This window comes from Capra hircus, chromosome 13, assembly GCF_001704415.2.
Source record: "Capra hircus breed San Clemente chromosome 13, ASM170441v1, whole genome shotgun sequence".
NCBI lineage: Eukaryota > Metazoa > Chordata > Mammalia > Artiodactyla > Bovidae > Capra > Capra hircus.
The window spans coordinates 39,318,247-39,340,135 of NC_030820.1; the positions used below are offsets into that span (position 1 = coordinate 39,318,247).

The 21,889-nt window shown below is 46.1% G+C and overlaps 1 protein-coding gene across 3 annotated transcripts in view; it reads right to left on the reverse strand.

The window, feature by feature from the left end:
• The window catches only part of RALGAPA2 (Ral GTPase activating protein catalytic alpha subunit 2), a 269,854-nt gene that overhangs the window by 60,711 nt on the left and 187,254 nt on the right, over positions 1–21,889 (reverse strand). For all 3 annotated transcript variants that reach the window (XM_018057261.1, XM_018057259.1, XM_018057260.1), the window contains exon 37: positions 17,843–17,970. In XM_018057261.1, the coding sequence (XP_017912750.1) occupies positions 17,843–17,970 (128 nt within the window). The remainder of the gene's footprint in view (positions 1–17,842; positions 17,971–21,889) is intronic.

Below are 21,889 nucleotides of genomic sequence, written 5' to 3' on the forward strand. Positions count from 1 at the left end.
GGAACCATCAGTGAACCCCACAGACGAAACCCCTACCCTCGGGCAGGGGGCATGACGTGAGTCAAGTGAGTGAACTAGGTGGTAAATTTACACCGTAAATAGAGTGCAGGTGAGCAAGGAGATGGCGGAGGTGTGTGTGCAGGTGTGGGAGCTTGGTGGGGGCATGCTGAGAGGCTGAGCCAGTGGACATCTGGAAAAAAGAGCTTCAGGCAGAGGGCACCGGGCACTCGGGCCTCCCAGGAGGACTCTGGCATTGATTCTCAGTGAGGGGGAGCCCCCTGGAAAGGGTGGGCCGGGTAAGCCCTGAAGTCTGACCCACATTTTAGCAGGCTGGCTCTGGCTGCTACAGCGAGTGTAGATTGGGCTGGACGTGGGGCAGGAGCCGGAAACAGAGTTGGGAAGCCGTGGTCAGCTGTACAGTCTTAGTTGTCACATCAGGGAGTGGGGAGGTAACTGGAGGCTTCTGAACTGGGACAAGCTCTTATTTCTACTTTAGAGGAGAAACTCTGGTTGCTGCTGAGTTTTCCAGGGAGACAGGCTCAGAGTGGGGGTGATGGGTGGTGAGAAGCAGCTGGATGTGGGTTATGTTTTGCGGATTGATTCCTTTTATATGTTCTTCCTCCCATACATCCTTACAATGATCTGTCTGTGAGGAATTATTACCCTCATCTTACAGGTAAGGAAACGGATAGAGTTAAAGATGCTTGTTGAAAACCAAGGAGGGGGCCTCCCTGGTGGCTCAGGGGTAAGGAACCTGGCTGTCAATGCAGGAGACATGGGTTCGATCCCCAATCCAGGAAGATCTCATGCTGCAGAGCAACTAAGCTCGTGCGCCACAAATACTAAGCCAGGACTCTAAAGCCTGGGAGCTGCAACTATTAAGTCCACGTGCCACAACTGCTAAAGCCCACAGGCCCTGGAGCCCATGCTCCGCAACAAGAGCACACCACAATAAGAAGCCCATGCACAGCAACTAGAGAGTAGCCCCCAATTGCCACAGGTAGAGCAAAGCAACGAAGCCCCAGCACAGCCATAAATAAATAAATGAAATTATATATATATATATATATATTTTTTTTAAAGCCAAGGAGGGATCCCAGGTGGTCCACTGGCTAAGAATCCACCATGCAATTCAGGGGACACAGGTTCAATCCTTGGCCAGAAAACTAAGATCCCACATGCCATGGGGCCACGAAGCCCATGTGCCACAACTACTGAGCCTGCAAGTCACAACTAGAAAGTCTATGCACTGCAGCTAAGACCCGACACGGCCAAATACATAAATCGTAAAAATAAAAGCCAAGGAACTTTTTATGGAAACTGAAACCCCAGGTCTGTGTGAGGCCAGCTCTTGGGCATCACCTGCTAGTTTGAGGACCACATCAAAGTGACGCACCTAACAATTCATGCAGCCCTTGTAGGAAAACTGCTGCTAAGGATGGAAGACGGTGGAAGCTTCTTAGACAGAATCAAGCCTTGACCAGAAGGGTCCACTGTGACTGTCAGTGACATTGCCCAACATGAGAGCTAGAAACAGGTTTTAAACTGCTTTTATGCTAAAAAAGAAAAAAAGATGCTTTCCTATTGAGTTGTCATCAGTGGAACTCTGGTTAAACAACTGGTTGAATGATAAACCCATTAAGGAAACCAGGGATCCTAGTGTGTGTACCTCACAATCACTCAGGCGACTTGGGGACCCCAAAGCACAGCTTGTCTGCCACCTACGTGTGTACTGTTTACAGCCCAAAGAGTGATAGCTGGGGCACATGAATCTAGGGAAAGGAGTGTTTGAACAGGATGGACATTTATCTCAGAGAAAGCCAGTAAATTAAAAGGAGAGCACGTCTCATCCTGATCTGAGTTTAAACCAACACTTAGCTCAGGAAATCAACCCCGAATATTCACTGGACTATGACTGTTGCTGAAGCTCCAATACTTTGGCCACCTGATGTAAAGCGCCGACTCACTGGGAAAAGACACTGATGCTGGAAAAGATTGAAGGCAGGAGAAGGGGATGACAGAGGATGAGATGGTTGGATAGCATCACCAACTCAATAGACATGAATTTGAGCAAACTCTGGGAGACAGTGGAGGACAGAGGAACCTGGTGGGCTGCAGTCCATGGGGTTACAAACAGTCGGACACGACTTAGCGATCAAACAACAACAAAAGAGATCTGAGATTCCACAAAAGGTAGTTTATGTGAGGTGTGTGTGTGTGCCTGCTAAGTCACTTCGGTCATTTCTGACTCTATGAGACCCTGCGGACTGTAGCACAACAGGCTCCTCCGTTCAAGGGATTCTCCAGGCAAGAATATTTAAGTGGGTTGCCATACCCTCCTCCAGGGGATCTTCCTGACTCTGGGATCAAACCTGCGTCTTTTATGTCTCCTGCACTGGCAGGTGGGCTTGCTACCACTGGTGCCACCTGGGAAGCCCAGTTTATGTGAGCTGTTTATGCACAAATACCTAGGCATTGGGAGCGAGAATTTACAGCACATAAACACAGAAATAATTTGTTTTCCTCACTGAGATCATTTAAATGCTATTTTCTAAGTATTTAAAAATTGTGAACCATTTTTTTAATGTCTTTAATTTGTTACAACATTGCTTCTGTTTTTTGTTTTGGTTTTTCGGTTGCAAGCCATGTGCAATAGCTCCCTGACCAGGGATCGAACCCACACTCCCTGCATAAGAAGGTGAAGTCTTAACCAGTAGACCCCCAGGGAAGCCCCTAAGTGCTGTTTTCTGATGAAGAAGACTTCTAATGTGCACATAGGTGGTTATGTGCAGAGAACATTCATCCTGTAAGTTCAGTTCAGTTCAGTCATTCAGTCGTGTCCGACTCTTTGCAACCCCATGAATCGCAGCATGCGAGGCCTCCCTGTCCATCACCAATTCCCAGAGTTCACTCAAACTCATGTCCATTGAGTCAGTGATGCCATCCAGCCATCTCATCTTCTGTCATCCCCTTCTCCTCCTGCCCCCAATCGCTCCCAGCATCAGAGTCTTTTCCAGTGAGTCAACTCTTCGCATGAGGTGGCCAAAGTATTGGAGTTTCAGCTTTAGCATCATTCCTTCCAATGAACACCCAGGACTGATCTCCTTCAGAACGGACTGGTTGGATCTCCTTGCAGTCCAAGGGACTTGCAAGAGTCTTCTCCAACACCACAGTTCAAAAGCATCAATTCTTTTGATGCACTCAGCTTTCTTCACAGTCCAACTCTCAACATCCATACATGACCACTGGAAAAACCATAGCCTTGACTAGATGGACCTTTGTTGGCAAAGTAATGTCTCTGCTTTTCAATATGCTATCTAGGTTGGTCATAACTTTCCTTCCAAGGAGTAAATGTCTTTTAATTTCATGGTTGCAGTCACCATCTACAGTGATTTTGGAGCCCACACAAATAAAGTCTGACACTGTTTCCACTGATTCCCCATCTATTTCCCATGAAGTGATGGGACCAGATGCCATGATCTTAGCTTCATCCTGTCAGAGAGGATATCAATTCTGCTTTCCCAAATTAATGAGTAGATAGTATTTCCAGGAGGAGAAGGCAATGGCACCCCACTCTAGTACTGTTGCCTGGAAAATCCCATGGACAGAGGAGTCTGGTGGGCTGCAGTCCATGGGGTCACTAAGAGTTGGACACGACTGAGCGACTTCACTTTCACTTTTCACTTTCATGCATTGGAGAAGGAAATGGCAACCCACTCCAGTGTTCTTACCTGGAGAATCCCAGGGACAGGGTGCCTTGTGGGCTGCCGTCTATGGGGTCGTGTAGAGTCGGACACGACTGAAGCTACTTAGCAGTAGCAGCAGTATTTCCAGGACATTCAAAAGAGGCTCTCCTTGATTTAAACAGGTCAAAAATCCTCTGAAAATATTCCTTAAATGTAAAACTAACTTAAATTTCTTCCTCGTAAAATTGGGTTCTTGAGAGTGTTAATTCAAAGTATCTCAGTTCAGTTCATATCATCTTACAAATGTGAAGAAAACACACATTCTACTTACTTTTCATCAGCAAGCTAACCTCCCCTCGGGAGGACACCATGTGATAACAATTTTCATCTTTGGGGAGAAAGTTCTGGTTCTCAGGGCACAGAGGGCAGAGCAGAGGGGTGAGCCATAGAGGCCCCCCTGTGAGGCTGCGCCTTCTTTAAATTCCACCGAGGACGGCAGTTTGGATGGAGACCCCAAAATCTATTCTGTCCATCTGTTTTATTATTCTTAGAACAACTGTCAAAAGTTGCCCAGGGATCAAGTTGCAAACATACTAATTTGCCTTTGAAAAGTAGGCCCTGGGGGAGTTCTGGAACTCTGCTTATAAATTCAGAATCCCATCAGCGTGCCTGCTCGCCTTTGTGGAGGTATGAGCCTGCGCTTCCAGGCTCACATCTGCCTCCACGCCGGGATGCGCCCACAGACCCACATCCCGCTTCATAGGCAAATGAAGGCAGGACCAAAGGGACTTGGCATCTTAAGGGCTGGCTTAAGATGACTAGCAGGCCCCATTTTTTTGTTGTTGTTTTTTTTTTTCAGGAGGCAGTTCCTTCATGGATCACTGATGGATTAAGGACGAAAGCTTTGTGGTGGAGCATTTAAATGGGTGGACACAGCGGAGGAACACATATTCAGTGTTCTTTAATGTCCCAGGACCAAGTTAGGAAGGTTGGAGACTGGAATGAAGAAGCATTAGAAGAAATAAACTGAAGAGAACTATTAATATCATAAACCACTATATACTGTATCATTTCATTTTTTTATGATTCTGATGAAAGTAATGAGAAGATCATTTGGACACCTGTGATACCAGACGTGGCTTTGTAAGTCATAATGAGCAATGTCCCAGGAGTCATCAGGTTAAAATACTGTGCATTTTGGAAACATGCCACACTGTTGGAAACTGAGGCAGCTTGTACTTCTCAAGTTAAAGGCATGTGCACAATACAACGTGAAGTCCACATGATTCCTGCATAGCTCCCACGCAGGACACGTGATCGCATCTTGGGAGGGTAGATGGGGGCCCTGGCCCTGATCCTCAGAGCTTCCAGCACCCCCCATCCCAGCCCCAGGGGTCTCTGTCAAGTCCCAGGGTATAAAGTCAAATGCTTTCATCCAGGTCTCCTGCACTGCAGGCAGATCCTTTACCATCTGAGCCAGCAGGGAAGACCTTTCAAAGCACAGAACCCAGAAACATATTAGAAGTACAACTTTCAAAGTACTCATTTTAGAGTTTGGTAAAATGCCGCTGAGTAAACTAGAGAGGACACCCTTTCAAGGCCAACATGATGGCATGTGGATTGTTCTCCCCTGCAGATGACCAAAGAAGCACTCCACTTTGATTAAAAAAAAAAAAAAAATTTACTTGTGTGTGTTGCAGATTACTCGGCTGCAAAACCCGCAGGGAGCCCACTGCAGACACTGAGGTTGACAGGCCCAAAAAGGATCACCATGTGGACTGGTCTGCTTTGTCTCTCTTCAGCTTTGTATGATCTCTTATTATCATAAGGCATGTATTACCCTTTTTGGAGATCTGAATAACAGAAAGTTTCACTTTTGAACATATCGATTCTAATTGCAGAGACTGCTAAATGCTCTGGGATGCTGTTTATGGCGTCGTGTTCCTTTTAAAATGGGACCGATAATTAGTAAACTGAAATTTGATTAATGTTGGATTAAGAGGTTCTGATGTCTCGCTGCAGTGTGTGTACTGGGAGAGATCAGCCTTAGGAAATTCATGTCTTCCCCTCTCCAAGATGAGAGAATAAATTTAAAAGCCTGATTTTTTTTTTTAAAGAGAGTTCAGTCGGTGTGCAACAGTTCATAATGTAGGATTCAGTTTTTTTCCTCACTCTTTTTTGTTTTCTCAGTTTGAAGCTGGAGCCAATGAATTATTTGAGAGAGGACAAAATAAACTAGAAATAAAAGTTCTCCCCCAGAAACGCTATGGGTGAGCCCCCTGGTTCTAACAGAGGGACCTGGTGTGTTAGATGGCACAGGCCTCCTCTCACCAAGCTCAACTGCAGAATTCCAAGACCATGAAGATCTGCTCTGAAAGGTGTGTGTGTGTGTGTGTGTGTGCTAAGTCACTTCAGTCGTGTCCGACTCTTTGAGATCCTATGGACCATAGACTGCCAGGCTCCTCTGTCCATGGGATTTCCCAGGCAAGAATTCTGGAGTGGGTTGCCATGTCCTCCTCCAGGGGGTCTTCCTGAGCCAGGGATTGAACCCACGTCTCTTATGTCTCCTGCATTGGCAGGTGTGTTCTTCACCAGTAGAAGCTCTCTAAAAAGTATAAAGTCTGTGAAAATGACCACTAAATTTTAAATCAATACCACTTTGTGATCTTCAGAGTTAAGGTTAGGGATGCCTCTTTGTAGTTTCGTTAGGATTATAAAAAGGTGTGTAATGGCCAAAAGTTTTGCCATGCTCCATGGCCAGGAGGGTCCATATTTCTTCCTCCCCTGCATCTTAAAATTCATACTCTTGTTTGCCTACTGCTGAAGAGTGTGGTAGAATCAGGAATAATGGCTCCCTGTGAAGCTGTGCCATTCCCAAAGTAACCAGCTGAACTTGAAAGAAATGCATCATTTATGGAATGACCTTTCGCTCTTTGAATATTCCGACATTCATAGATGTTAAATGCCTAGAAATCCTAGCAGCGCTATGGAGAAAGGTGGGAAGGGTCAGCCAATACCCTCTTGCCTGCTCTTGACAGGATGACCATCTCCACTTTTTTTAGCATCTTTCTAACAGCAATCTGTATCGGGGAACAACAGTGGAATTTGTGTCATCATGACCAAATGATTACAGTGCAAACCGAGATTCTTTCGAGAACCAGCAGGCTGCTGGTCCCTATGGAAACACCTCAGACAGTGTCCTCCACTGGGCTGGAGGAGGCGGCGGAGGCTTTTGTGCCTGGGGAGATTTCTTCCACAACCTTCCAGCACCAGACCCCAGAGCTTCCTCCCAACTCTCTTCTTATTGAGATGCAAATTAATCTCTCCGGCTGATTACACTTCCCTTAAGGCTACCGACACACACGCAGCTGTAACCAGAGTTTGTGAACTCCCCAACAAGTGACTTCAGCTGACAGCCTTACCCATGCAGACTGGCCGGTGGCAGGAGCTGGGCAGCCAGGACTTCCCTATGGTGAGTTACTGGCGGTAGGAAATTTACATACAGTTACGAATGAAAATGACAACCCTATATGACCATATCCCTAGGATTCAGAAACAGACTCTGAGGCAGTGTCACTTGAGGTCTCAGACTGAAGGACCACACCACTCCTGTGGATCCTGGGTTTCACTGCTTCACCTCCAGACCTCCCTCCTGGCTGTTCTTCTGTAACCTGAACGCTGTTCGAACACATCTCTCTAACTATTAACAGCTCTAAGAATACAGGATGACTAAACAGCCATCACTTACTTTTCATGGCTCTGAGAATACGGGATGACTAAACAGCCATCACTTACTTTTCATGGCTCTCAATACACTTCTATTAATTAAAAACCAGTGGATAAGAATCCGTCTGCCAGTGCAGGGGACCTGGGTTTGACGATGCCTGATCAGGAAAGAGCCCACAAGTCTCAGAGCAACTAAACCCATTGGTCATACTACTGAGCCCATGTTCTAGAGCCCTTGAGCTGCAGCTACCGAAGCTGCCCTACAGCCTGTGCTCCCCAGTAAGAGAAGCCACACCGCGAGAAGCCCAGGTGACACGAGGAAGAATAGCCCCTACTTGCAGCAACTAGAGAAAGCCCACGTGCACCAAGGGAGACCCAGCGAAGCCAAAAATAAATAAACACATAGAAACATAAATTAAAAAATTAAAAATTAAATCAGATATAAAGTCACCATTCCAATTGTTGAGATTTCCGCCTAAATGTCCTTCAATAACTTTTTGCGGTGGTGATGTAAGCGTTATTATTTACAAAGTGATAGAAAAGCAATATGCGCAAAACACTATGTTGGGGGATTCAGCTGCAAGGTAAACAACTCAATAATGGGGAAAGGACTTAAAGTGTGTCTTTCTGTACAGAGATATAGACTCTATTTGTAGAGCTCTATTTCTTGGAAAATGAAGATTTTCAATTTTGAAAAAGAAATGCTGTTTTATAAAATATGTCATTTTTGTCGTTTTCCAAAATGTTTTCTTTAAAAAACTGAATGAATCTCTCCTCTTTGGCTCTCCCTTCACACATATGCATGTTTATAAAGTCCTAGGAGGAATGGACAGCTTCTAGTCAATCAGCAGACAGAAGAGGCTAGAGATGGCTGGTCTGGCAGGTACACAGACAGCTGAGGAATGGGAGGCCCCTGGGTCACAGCAGACAGACAACCACTGGTAGGGGGGAGGAATGGGGGTGACCCAGGGGGAATCCTGGGGGGTCTCCACACCCCAGTGAGGAGGAACACCTCCTGTGAAGGTTGGGATGAGATACAGTGGACCAGCCATGGATCTGAGTGGGAAGTGAGAAGGGGCGCTGCTAGTGCTATTTCACGAAGCAAGGTGTCAGCCTGGCTTCTGTGCGCATTGTTAGAGTCACACTAGCTTTTCGTGGAGGGATGTGCTTCTGTCTAACTGTGATGGGTCATGAATCTGCAGCAAAAACAGCAAAGTGGTGTCTTCTTCTCCCTCCTTGAAGGTTCCCCTTGAGACCACCATGTGCCTCCCTCTGGCTTGGTTCCTGGTTGGTACGCAAGGATACAGGTAGTGCCTGCCCCCTTCTTGGGTACCAAGCTTTCACAGGGGGTGAGGGGAGGTGGACTTTCTACACAGAAGGGAGGAGTGATCTCCAGCCTTCATCTGAGCACCTCCGATGGTGAAAAGTACTTCTGAGACCTGATTCCATGGATGGGCGCTTCCACAGTTCACAACAGAGATCTGAAACACTGGTATTTAAGGGCCCAGGCTCGCACTGTGTATGGTGACTGCAGTCATGAAATTCAAAGACACTTGCTCCTTGGTAGAAAAGTTATGTCAAACCTAGACTGTGTATTAAAATGCAGAGATATCACTTTGTCAACAAAGATCTGTCTAGTCAAAGCTAGTCTTCCCAGCAGTCACATATGGTTGTGAGAATTGGACCAAAAGGAAGGCTGAGTTCCCAAGAATTGATGCTTTTAAACGGTGGTGCTGGAGAAAACTCTCAAGTCCCTTGGACTGCCAGGAGATCAAACCAGTCAATCCTAAAGGAAATCAACCCTGAATATTCACTGGAAGGACTGATGCTGAAGCTAAAGCTCCAATACTTTGGCCACTTGATGTGAAGAACTGACTCATTAGAAAAGACCCTGATGCTGGGAAAGATTGAAGGCAGGAGGAGAAGGGGACAACAGAAGGTGAGGTGGTTGGACGGCATTATCAACTCAATGGACATGAGTTTGAGAAAACTCCAGGAAATGGTGAAGGACAAGGAGGCCTGGCGTGCTGCAGTCCATGGGGTCACAAAGAGTCAGACATGACTGAGCAACTGAACAACAACCAGGCTTGCAGTGTGATAAAGACCATGGTGACACTTACTGGGCTCTCACTTAGGACCAGGCTCTGTTTCACCTGTGTGGCCTTCTGACCATCTCATCTCCCCTAGGAGGGGGACAAATGGGGCCCTGGGTATCAGTGTCAGGGAGACGTGGTCCAGGGGTCTGTGGTGAACAGGGGGACAGGCAGCCAGCTGGTTAGGAGGCTGATTGCTGCCAACAGCAGAGGAGGCCCTGTGGGGTCAGAGGTTTTGATTCTTTAAGAAAAATCAGAAATCTAGATTTTGTAAAATGCACAATCTCTCAACTTCTCAACCTGCCTGACAAACTCAATTTTTACGAGTGACGCTGGAAGCCACTACAGTTTATACAAGGTCCATCTGAGGGGCCAGATTCAGTTGCAGGTGGCTGGTTTTTGGGCTCTTGGGTTTCACATGTTTGCTTCAACATTGATCTAAAACCTGCTTCCTGGATGCCTGTTCACTGCTCCCCATTCTGCAGCGCTTGCTCCTCTCTGACCCCCCAGGCTCCTGAGACCATTCCTTCTTGGTTTTTCTCCCTGAGCTGTATGGACCGGCTTCTCTGGACCTGCTCTGGGTTGGTTGGGCTCTTATGATGTGGTCCCAGAGTGACACCCCTATTTGCCATGTGTGCCAAGAGTGGCTCAGGGACCATGCCTGTTCCTCCTGATGCGGTCTCACCCTCATGTCCTGGATCTCAAATCTGTGCTCAGTCACGATACTCGGGTTGCAGACGCCACCTATGGCCACGCGGAGTCACCCTTGGCCTCTAGGAACCCAGCTAAGCCCACGGGTGTGGGTTTTTGGGCTTCCCTCTTGGTCTTATCTGGATGGTTTGAGTTTGGTAGACTCATCTGTTGAGATGATCCTCTTTTCTGATGTTGCCTTGGATCAAGTTTGCCCTCTCAGTTTCCCTTAAAAATGGTCTTTACTTTGATAAACAGGTGTTCTAGACCTTTGTGAAAATTGCTGGACGGAAGGGGACTTGAGCAAAGCCTCGGCCCACATGGGACCAGACACTAAGGCCCCGGTTGGTCAGTGGCCACAAACGACTGCATTTATATTTAGCCACAGTAAAGTCGCCCAGCTTCTGTAGGCCTGAACCCTCTCCCATTGGCCAGACGGTTATGATATTTTATCTTGTGTTTAACCAAAATTAAGATGTATATTTACAAGCTTTCTCTAACTTCTGAAATGAGTAATCTTATCAAATATCATGCATGTGTTTGGGATACTTCATTCTATGTGGACTCATCCTTTTCTGGAGGCTTACATGCACAAGGGACTATGCAATCTGCCCCAATTAATCCTTTAATCCTATCTGAAAATGAGGAAAACAGTTTCCTGTTTTCAGTTCTGGGTGCATCCTTAATTTACATGACTTCTGAAGAAACAATTCTCCTGGTTCTGAGATCACTGTTGTAAATTTGTTCCACAACCCGATATATGTGGCCTTGGAGGATGGATCTTACTGGCAGGGGCCAATTCGCTCTTTTTCCTTATTGTGTTCTCAGTGTTTTGAGTCTTCATTCATACACCAAGACACTTCTGCCAGCTCCCAGATGAAAAAGCTGGTGGACAGATGGAATGGGGTTCGCAGTGAAGACCTCCCATGAGCACTGTGGAGAGCGACCCTCAGAACGGAGTCTCCGCAGACCCCACACCATGCGGCTACAGTGGGGGCTCCCTCTTTCCCACCTCCCTTTTTCTTTCTCAGAGAAAGTTTTCATTTTCTAATAAAATACCAAATCTCATTTCTTTTTCCCCTCCACAGCCTCAAGCCATCCCTGGAACCATGCCATTTCCTTATTCTCTACCTTTTGAAATATGCTTCCAAGGTATCACAGCACAAGTCTGCTTGTGGTTTATTCTGTTATTCTTATACAAACTCTGGGACAAACTTACTTTCGGCAACATCCAAGTCAGCCTTTCGCTGATGCTGAGCAAATGAATGCATCTAAGATATAGCTCCCAGTGTCTGCTTCCTCTGTCTTCTGAAAGAGGGTGTGCTGGCCAGCAATTAATCAAATGCGGACTTCCCTGGTAGTCCAGTGGTCAAGAATCCACCTGCCAATGCAGGGGACTCGGGTTTGATCCCTGGTCTGGGAAGATTCCAATTGCCATCAAGCAGCTAAGCCCATGTGCCCCAACTATTTTTAAGCCCACACATCCTAGAGCTTACGCTCTGCAACGAGAGAAGCCACTGCCGTGAGCAGCCAGTGCACCGCAGCTAGACAAAGCTTGTGTAGCAACGAAGATCCAGTGCAGCCAAACATAAACTTATCAAACGCTTGCTGCCCTTAGCAGAATGTACCCTGGAGTGGATGTCAAGCAGCTGAAGTCCCTACTGCAGCTCTACTTTGCCTTCAGGCAGCTCAGCAGGTAGACTAGAAAAACAGTATGCACGCCTCACCCCCTCGCCCCCATCCCCCACCGATGAACTGTGACCCCTCACCCCAGGCATGCTCCATCCTGAGCACTCTGACCTCAGCCAGGAGCATCTCCTCTCCCAGCGGCGCTGCTATTATCTGGCATGTGTTTCTCTTCCCTGAAGCTGTTCAGCTCTAGGCTCCTGTTTCTCCCAGTGTTCCAGGTGAAGGCTGGGGCCTTGGTGCTGAGGCTGAACCCCGCAAGGATATGGATTCTGCTTGCCCACCTGCCGAGGTGATCCTTCACTCCCCTCCTCCTTGCTCTCCCCATTTCCTCCATCCATGTCTCTCAGTCCTCCACTCCTCCCAAATCTACTCTTTAAGGGGATGCTCCAGGCCGTCTGGCCTTGATCCTCTTCCCGTCACCCTCCACACATCTAGCAGGCCACCTGCCTGAGGGAGGTGCCCCATCTTCCCCTGCCACAGGCCAGACCCTCAGGTCTTTTCAGAGCCCCTCCTGTTACCCCTGCAATGCCTTTATCACCTCTGTCCTTCCAGACGTGTGTGTGCATGTGTGTGCGTGCATATGAATGTGCGTGTGTGTCGGTCTGTCCTGCACTCTGCTGGACGGAAGCATCTGTGGGCCTCAAACGTGATGCATTCTCTCAGAGTGCGGTCCTGAGCAGATGCTGTGCCCTCACTTGGAATATTTATTCGTATTCCTGTTCTCAGCAGCTAGGACAGTGCCTGGCGTGTGGCAGAACCCAGACCATGTTGACAAATGTGTCACTGACCCCACACCACCTGGCACCGTCTGCCTCCTCTTCCTACACTTGATCTCAAGTGTGTGAAGACAAACGGAGGGACGTAAGGTCTTCTGAGGAGAGAGAACAGAGGTCCCGGGGCAAGGGAAAGAAACAGAATGGTTACAGTTTTAGGAAGAGGGGCCATTTCTGAAAGCGTGTAAACTGAGAACACGACTGAGCAATGATAGGAAGAAGTTAGCAGTCTAAAAAGAGATGCTCTGAAATCATAAGTCTCCCTGCTGATGGAAAATGATGCTAAACTTCACTGGCGAAGGAGGGCCAACATGATAGGCACCTCCATCCACACCGACCATGGAGATCATGCGCTCCCAGAGGGGGATGTGCACTTTTAGAGGCCACCATCTGTGTGGTTTAGGGAGACCTCCTCCTGGCAGGCCCACTGCCCGCTATGTGCAGCCTCTCCTAACACGAGTTCTCTGAGCAGGAGCAGGGAAGCCCTAGCCTGATGGTTCCAGAAACCTGAGTCAATCGCAGTCTGATTTGGGAACCTCGAGCTGGCCCAGAACCTGCAAACAAGACACATGGCAGGTCCTGTCCGCAGCCCTCCAGGCACAGTTCTGGGCCCCCTGATGGCCCACAGGGGACGGGAAAAGCAGAAGACTGGTGAGCTGATCCATATCTCTCAGCAGGACAGGGGCTGCAGGACAAAGGCCCACGGAGGAAGTGACCAGAAACCCAGGAGGCAGGGGGGGCCAGAATGAGACGTCACTGAAGGTGCTTTGCCAAACAGATCCCTGCCGAATTCACATTCTTTGGGGGAATCCTGTAAGACAGTGCTATTTTTCAATCTCCTACGAGCCTTCAACACAGTTGTGACTGTTTGATTGCTTAGCATACAGCAGGGTACCCCAGACAGGAACTCCTCTAATGTTGAGTCTAAGCTGGGTTTATTGCTCAGAAAAGATCTCCAAAAGGCACATTCGTTCCACCAATGCCCCCAGTCCTCAGTTTAGTAACAACTGTTATGTCTTTTTGAATGCTGTGCTGTGCTTAGTCACTCAGTTGTGTCAGACTCTTTATGACTCAATGGACCGCAGCCTTTCAGGCTCCTCTCTTTTTCCAGGCAAGAATACTGGAGTGGGTTGACATGTCCTCCTCCAGGGAATCTTCCCAACCCAGGGATCAAATCCAGGTTTTCTGCATTGTAGGTGAATTCTTTACTGTCTGAGCCATCAGGGAAGCCCAAGAATACTGGAGTGGGTAGCCTATCCCTTCTCCAGGGGATCTTCCTAACCCAAGAATCGAATCGGGTTTCCTGCATTGTAGGTGGATTCTTTATTGTCTGAGCCATCAGGGAAGCCCAAGAATACTGGAGTGGGTAGCCTATCCCTTCTCCAGGGGATCTTCCTAACCCAAGAATCGAATCGGGGTTTCCTGCATTACACGTGGGTTCTTTACTAGCTAAGCTACCACGGAATCCCTTCTTCGTGGATATTACTGAACAAAATTGATATAGAACTGCCTATATTTCTACTTCTGATTAAATATCACCCAGAACTGAATCCCAGTGGACATATGTGAGTTGAGTACTGGTCATTAGCTGGGGTGGGGGCTGACTCCCTGGGGAAGACAGGCTGTCACTCTGAGAGAAACAAGCCTATGGTGTCCTAACAAGCACAAACCACCAAGGGACCCTATGTGTCCTGAGTCGTGTTACTTCCTTGTGTTAGGCAACAATTTCCTCTAAAAATGATGACACAGAGGGAAAGAGGAAAATGGTGCCCATGGTTCCTTTTCTAGTCAGTCCTGACTCGTCTGTAAACTGAGGTAAGTTTAGTACACAGGCAGAGTGAAATAAAACAGATAAGTTTCTTTTGTGCAGTGTTTTCAGTCCTGGCATCTACACACAAGTTATGAAATATGAACTGGGTAATTCCAGTGGTTCCATACCTGAGTTAGATGCTTTTATGTTTTGCATACTAAACTGACATTGCACAATACAAAGAATAAAAAGGTAATGCTAATCATCTACAATTTTAACATTCCTTTATCTAAAATGCTGTTAAATAGCAAATTAAAAAACACCATGACAAGTTAGAGAAAAATTGCCAGAGAATGGAAAATGCTTTATATTTTAGCCTCTTTGAAGGCACTTTCTCTGCTTTTTAAGCAAAGGGCCCACATTTTCATTCTGCACTGGGACCTGGGTTATATCGTAAGCCCGGGTTTCAGGGATATCCAGGGCATTAATAACCTTCTCAGCCCTTGGGAGGGTTTGAGGGGCTGGGGGTGGTGGACCCTATAAACTACCCCCTACCTCTTGCCCTGGCATCAGGCAACCCTGCTGCTGTACTAGGATCTGAACCTCCAAGGTGGCCATGAAGTGAGAGAGTTAGGATCCCCCCAGCTCCTTGGTCCTACTCAGAAGACCATCTCTGCTGGAAGCTCACTCCTGTGAAAGTTTTTCACCAGGACCCCGCTGGACCTGACCATGCATACAATCCTAAAGAGCCCAAGATAACCACTCAAGAACACTATGAGTCCCTGTGTTTGCTCCAGTGTCTTCTGTCTAGGACCCGGTCCTGCCACCTGGGGACAGTGCCCCTCACAACACTCCAGCACAGCCTACAGCTCTCTCCCTGGCATCTCAGCCCCACTCCCTGGCTGCCTTTGATTTGGTTAGTTTGCCTATCTCTTCCAGGCAGCACGGGGCAAGGACTACACCTGCCTGCTCCACCCTGGTCCCCAAACCCCAGCTCTTGGCTGGGCAGATTCCAAGCCCACAGGGGCTGACTGGAGACACCCATACAAGGAGACACTCACAATTAGGATGTGTTTGGTTATTTGGTGTTTTTTAAACTTCAAACCTAAGGCTTATGTCAGTGAAGCAGTGGATTCCAGACACCAGCGGTGACAGCAACTAGGTTAGATTTTTGTTAAAGCACGTGAATGAGAGCGCCAAGGATGCTTTAACATAGTGTTAAAGGAGCAGTTCATTATTAATAGCCTGGGCAGATATCTATAAATATTTTAAAAATTAGTAATTTTTTAAAGAACAAAAATACAAACACCTTCACTTTTCTTTTCTCTTATTTTTCCCTACTTTTCTTAATTTTCTTCTTCTTATACCTTTGGTTTTTGACCTGAATACTAGCTCTTTTGCAGGCAGAAAGTAGAGAATAAAGTAGTTAAGTGATTGCAAAGCTTTCCCCATTGATTATATCTCTATTATAAAGATTACCGATAATGTTTTAAATAATTTATTTGAATAGCACTAATTAAATCTTCTCAAGGTGTAAGGCAAAAGAAAAATATTTAACATTTTATAATGATCAACATCGTAAGTTTATTACTTTCCCTTTGCTAACGTCCATACTAAGCCATCCTCTGAGATGTCCACCTAGCTATTTTATGAGCAATTTGGGGAAAGAGCACTTCCTCACTCATGTGAGCATCAGTGGCCCTAAGCCCACATCCACTTCAGTTCAGTGTGGCAGCTTGAAGAATTTTTAAAATGATGCTGAATCCTATCCTTTGAACTTTTAAAAATAGTGTTTCCCCTTAAACCTGATTATTCTGAAGCAGCATTAATTCCGACTGGAGAAAGCAGTGTCCAACAACACAACAAAGCGTGGCTTTTGTAATGAGCAGCTCCATAAGTGGAGAAGGTGACGTGACAAAAATCACAATGGACCTCTAGCAAACGGAATTTTCCTGTTTGCAAATGACTTTCTTGCCTTGGCCCAACGTCCTTGACTGATGAGTGTCCAGCTCATCATGCAAACCCGACAAGCCAATTGCTGAAAAGATCCTTCTCATTTCTGCCAAGAACCTTTCTGTAACAGCCTGTGAAATAAAAACTCCACCGCAGAAGGCTGAATCGGCACCAGCCGTGAGATTAAGTCCAGAGTGCGGTGGAGGTCCCTGCTACAGAACGCCTGCTCCGAAACACCACCCCAGGCCGGACAAATCGGGAGGGGGCAGGCCAAGGGGGATAATGCCCCCCAGCCCCCCGGGGAGGGACCAGATGGGATCTAATAGCTCTTTTCTACTACTAATTTCTATGATAATTCCGAGTTGCCACATGGCATATGTATTTTTTTCTTAATCTAAAGACAGAATATCAGTCAATGAAGTGACCAGGATTTTAATGAAAGGTATTTTTCATGAACTGTATCTATTCACACGTGGTATTTCTCACCCACCCCTTGCCCCCACCCTCCAGCAGCATGCCACTGATGGCAAGGTTGGGAGAAGTACAGAGACAGAGGTCAAACACAATATGCTTATAATCATTATCATTACTAATTAGAAACAGAGAGATCCTGAGTTGTGTTAGGTCAGATGTGTTTCGAAGCAATTTTATGAAGTCACCTTAATTTTCTTATCATCAGGGTAAAATGAAGCTTTAAATATGCGGTACCTCCAGTGCCAACCTGATCAAATGGCTGCTTTTCATGGTTCTTGGCTCCAAAAGATTTAAAGATTACAGCAGGCCAACAAATGTTGGAGGAAAAATAAAGAATCACACTAGTGAAATTTCTTTTGTTTTTAGAAAGAAGATCAGAAATGAGAGAAGGAGGTACTCAGGATTTGGGAAAATGACAAAAGGATTTCTAGCCACTGTCACTGGTGAGTTCAAGCACAACTCTGTTGAGGGTGCCCTTCCTATCCTCCCAATCAGACACAATGTCCCCTTCCCCTGACCTCCTGGGACACCATTTGTGCTTCTCCAGTGGCACCTGTCACATTCTCTGATTTATCAGCATCATTTCCTTCGTGGTTGCTTCTGGCAGGTGCTCGGAGTGACGCCACTGCATCTTTTCAGCACCCTAACTTACACGCAACGGACTGCAGCAAACAGGGAAGGAGGAGAAGGGGGAGGAGAATGAACCTGGGGAGAAATACCCCGGGAGAATGAGCATCTCATCACGGGTGCTGTTCTCAGCACAAACTTATGGGGCTTGATTATGAAAATCAACTCTTCCTAATTTAGATGTGGCACAAAATTATATAATATGAAAGTATGATATTTTATGATATAAGAAATGGTATAAAATCACACTCTGCTTTCTTCAACCCAGACTGAAAAACATCCTTTTTCCCCTCTTGTGCCCAGCTGTTAAGGCTTACCTCTTTGCCTGAAGTTGGATGCTGGGAAGGTTAACATGTTATACACTTAACTTAAAAAAGATACAAGCTCTGGTAGAGGGGGATGAGGCACTTGACGGCCCGGCTGGCATTGATGCAGGTGGCACAGATAAGGCTTGGCAGTAGCTTCCCACTCACGATTGCTCCATCAAACAGAGGCCCAAAAAATGGAACCTGTCAATGCAAAACAGAACAAAATCAGAAGAACACTTAGTATGCAAAAAAACCCAAAAACAAACAGTAAAAGGTGAACCAAAGACATGAGAACAGCTGCTTGATACATCTCAAATCTGTCGGGACCACACACATTGCCACCCACAGAGTGGGCGCTGGATGTAGGGGACCCAGGTCCAGGGGCTTTCAAATCAAGCCAAGCAGGGTTGTGCCACGATGCTCCTCTCCTGCAAACTTATCAGCTAAAATTCTCATGACAGATTGTGACCATGTTCTTCTTTTCTTTCTTGAGCTGTCATTTATGGAAGCAATATTGCTCTTTCTGAGCATTTCTACCATGTGGATACACTCCAGAGCACACAGCCGGGCCTCATGGTACACCCCCAGGCTGGCAACCTTCTGAAACCAGTTTTAGAATTAGCAATATTTTCACATGGATCCTGATGTATGTTGACTCTTAAAGGAGATGACACTGTCTCGGCTAACAACCACAAGGTCCTCCTTCTTGAACCTTCTTCCCTCCATTTCAGAGACATCACATTATTCACATTTCCTTCTAATTCTTTAACAGAGACTTGGCTTTCCTTCACCTCTGTGCCACCCAGGGTTTTGGTGCCTGTCTTTTTTTGGGTTTCTTTTTCTTTCACTTTTTTTTCCCTCTATTTGAATTTCATAAACTCCATTCACTACTATGGAGACTGTAAGCTCCATGAAGTCAAGAATAGAGTCTTCCTTATAACTCCTATATTTATTCTTATCACTTACTTACTCATTTGTTCAAAAAATATTTATTATCTGACAGATACTGTCCTATTGACTTGGGACACAGCAGTGAATATAAAGAAAAAAATTCCTGATTTCATTGAGCTTAGAACTTATTGGAGGTTTTGGAGAAAAAAACAGTGTAAAGACATCAAATATGTAATATGTTAAGCATTAAAGTGGGCATCCCAGGTGGCACTAGTGGAAAAGAACCCACCTGCCAATGCAGGAGATGTAAGAGACGGGTTTGATCCCTGGGTCAGGAAGATCCCCTGGAGGGTATGGCAACCCACTTCAATATTCTTGCCTACAGAATCCCATGGACAGAGGAGCCTGGAGGGCTACTGTCCATGGGGTTGCAAAGAGTCAGACATGACTGAAGCAACTTAGCAGCAGCAGCAGCAAGACGTCATGAAGAAAAGACAGGAGAGGAAAGCTTCTACACGTGGGGGAAAGGGCATGTGGGGAAACATCAGGGATTGGAGACCAGCAAGATTTGGTTTTCCATGACACTCCCCCCGAGAAGCTGACTTGTTACCCTGAGGTCAGAACTGCCTCGGCACTGATGGATGGGACCGTCCCTGGAGACTTACCACTACAAACACCACTGGCTTCACCCTGAATCCTGCCTACAAACCAAGGAGAACGGACGTATTTGAGGGCATTTCATGAACACCCATCCCCCAAGTAAACCTAGAACTATCAAGAAAACAATGAGAGGATCAAGTGCCAGACTGGAAATAACCAAGAGCCAAAATGAGAGGTCAAAAGGGAAAGCAGGGACCTCTGTGGTTATTCATAGGACTGTAGGCTCCAGGGATGCTGATGCACAGATAGGCCGGGCCCTCTCGGGGGTATCTGCACGTGATCAAGGGCTTCCCTTACTAAACCTGTGTGCCACAACTACTGAGAAAGAGCTCTAGAGCCCGTGCTCTACAACAAGAGAAACCACTGCAATGAGAGGCCTGAATACCATAACTAGAGAACAGCTCTCACTCACTGCAACTAGAGAAAGCCCGTTTGCAGCAACGAAGACCCAGTGCAATCAATCAATAAATATAAAAATAAAAGATTTCATTTGTTCCTCTCTAAAGCTCTTTCTTTCTAAACTAGATCTGTGTTTCTGATCCATATCATTTTCCTTCTTTTTTGATGAATTTATTGCAGCATTTCTTATAAGGCAGGTCTACTGGTTACAAACTGCCTGACTTTGATTTGTCTGAGAAAGTATTTCTTCTTTCACTTTTGAAGAATACAGAATTCTATCTTGGTGGGTGTTTTTTTTTTAACACTTGAAATATTTTACTCCACTTGCTTCTAACTTGCATGATTTCTGGCTAGAAGTTCAATGTAATTCCTAGGCTGGAGCCTCTAGACTTATTTTTGTCCTCTGGCTTCTTTTAAGATCTTCCTGTTATTTTTGATTTTTGTCTCTCTGCGCTGCTTTAACAAAGTACCGTAGATTGCTGCTGCTGCTAAGTAGCTTCAGTCGTGTCCGACTGTGTGTGACCCCATAGACAGGCAGCCCACCAGGCTCCCCCGTCCCTGGGATTCTCCAGGCAAGAACACTGGAGTGGGTGGCCAATTCCTTCTCCAACCATAGACTGGGTGGCCTATAAACAATAGAAATCTATTCCTCACAATTCTGGAGGCTGGAAAGTCTGAATCGGATGGCTAATAGATGGATGGCTGTCTTGTCTCTGTGTCCTCACATGCAAGAAGGCGTAAGGAAGCTCTCGGGTCCTCTTCCAAAAGGCCACCAATACCACTCCCGAGGGCCTCTCTCTTATGACCTAATCACCTTTACCCCTACCCCTAAATATCATTACACTAGTGGTTAGATTTCAAAACATGAATTCTGGGGTGTGAGGGACACAAACATTCTGTCTACAACATGTAGTCTGAACGTGACACATCTGGGTGTCAAGCTTTCATACTTATCCTCCTTGGTGCTATCTGTGCTTCCTGGATCTGTGGTTTGGTATCTGTCTTCAATTGGGAAATTTTCACATATTGTAAGTGAAGGGAAAGTCACTCAGTCGTGTTCGACTCTTTGTGATCCCCAGGACTGTAGCCCACCAGGCTTCTCTGTCCCATGGAATTCTCTAAGCAAGAATACTGGAGTGGGTTGCCATTCCCTTCTCCAGGGGATCTTTCCAACCCAGGGATCAAACCCAGGTCTTCTGCATTGCAGATAGAGTCTTTACTAACTGAGCCACTAAAATACATGTAATATAAAAATGTATTTAAGTTACCATTTCAAATATTTCTTCTGCCCTTTCTCTTTCTCTTCTGGTATTCCCACAAGGTGTATATTACCCTTCATAACTGGGGCTTTCCAGGTGGCTCAGTGGTAAAGAGTCTGCCTGCCAATGCAGGAGACACAAGAGATGCGGGATTGATCCCTAGATTGGGAAGATCCCCTGGAACAGCAAAAGGCAACTCACTCCAGTATTCTTGCCTAGAAAATTCTGTGGACAGAGGAGCCTGGTGGGCTACAGTCCATGGAGTCACAAAGAATTGGACACAACTGAGCGACTAGGCATGCATGCACCCTTTTTAATTATCCTGCAGATCTTGAACACTGTTCAGTTTTTGTGATCCTTTTCCCCCTTGGCATTTCAGTTTTGATATTTCTACTAACATATTTTCAAGCTCTCAGTTCCTTTCTTCACTCGTTCCATTCACTGATTAAGCCATTAAAGACAGTCTTCATTTCTGCAACTGTGCTTTTGATTTCTACCATTTCCTTTTAATTCTTTCCTGGAGTTTGCATCTCTCTGTTTCCATTACTCATCTCTTCTTGCATGTCGTCCATCTTTAGAGCCTTTAGCACCTTCTTTTAAATTCCTGATCTGATCATTTCAAAATCTTTGCCTTATCTGAATCTGCTTTTGATGCTTGGTCTGTCTCTTCAAACTGCGGGTTTTTTGTGTGTTTTTTTGCCTTTTAGGAGGCCTTGTGATTTTTTTTGTTGAGACTGATTTATATGATATGCCAGATAAAAGAAACTGAAATAAATAGACCATTAGTATAAGACTTGATGTTTGTCTGGCTAGTAGTTAGCCAGTGTTTATGACTGATGTGTTTATGGTTTGCTGAAGCCATAGATGAAGGCATCAGACTCTAAAACTTGCTCAGATGCCTGTGTTTTTGA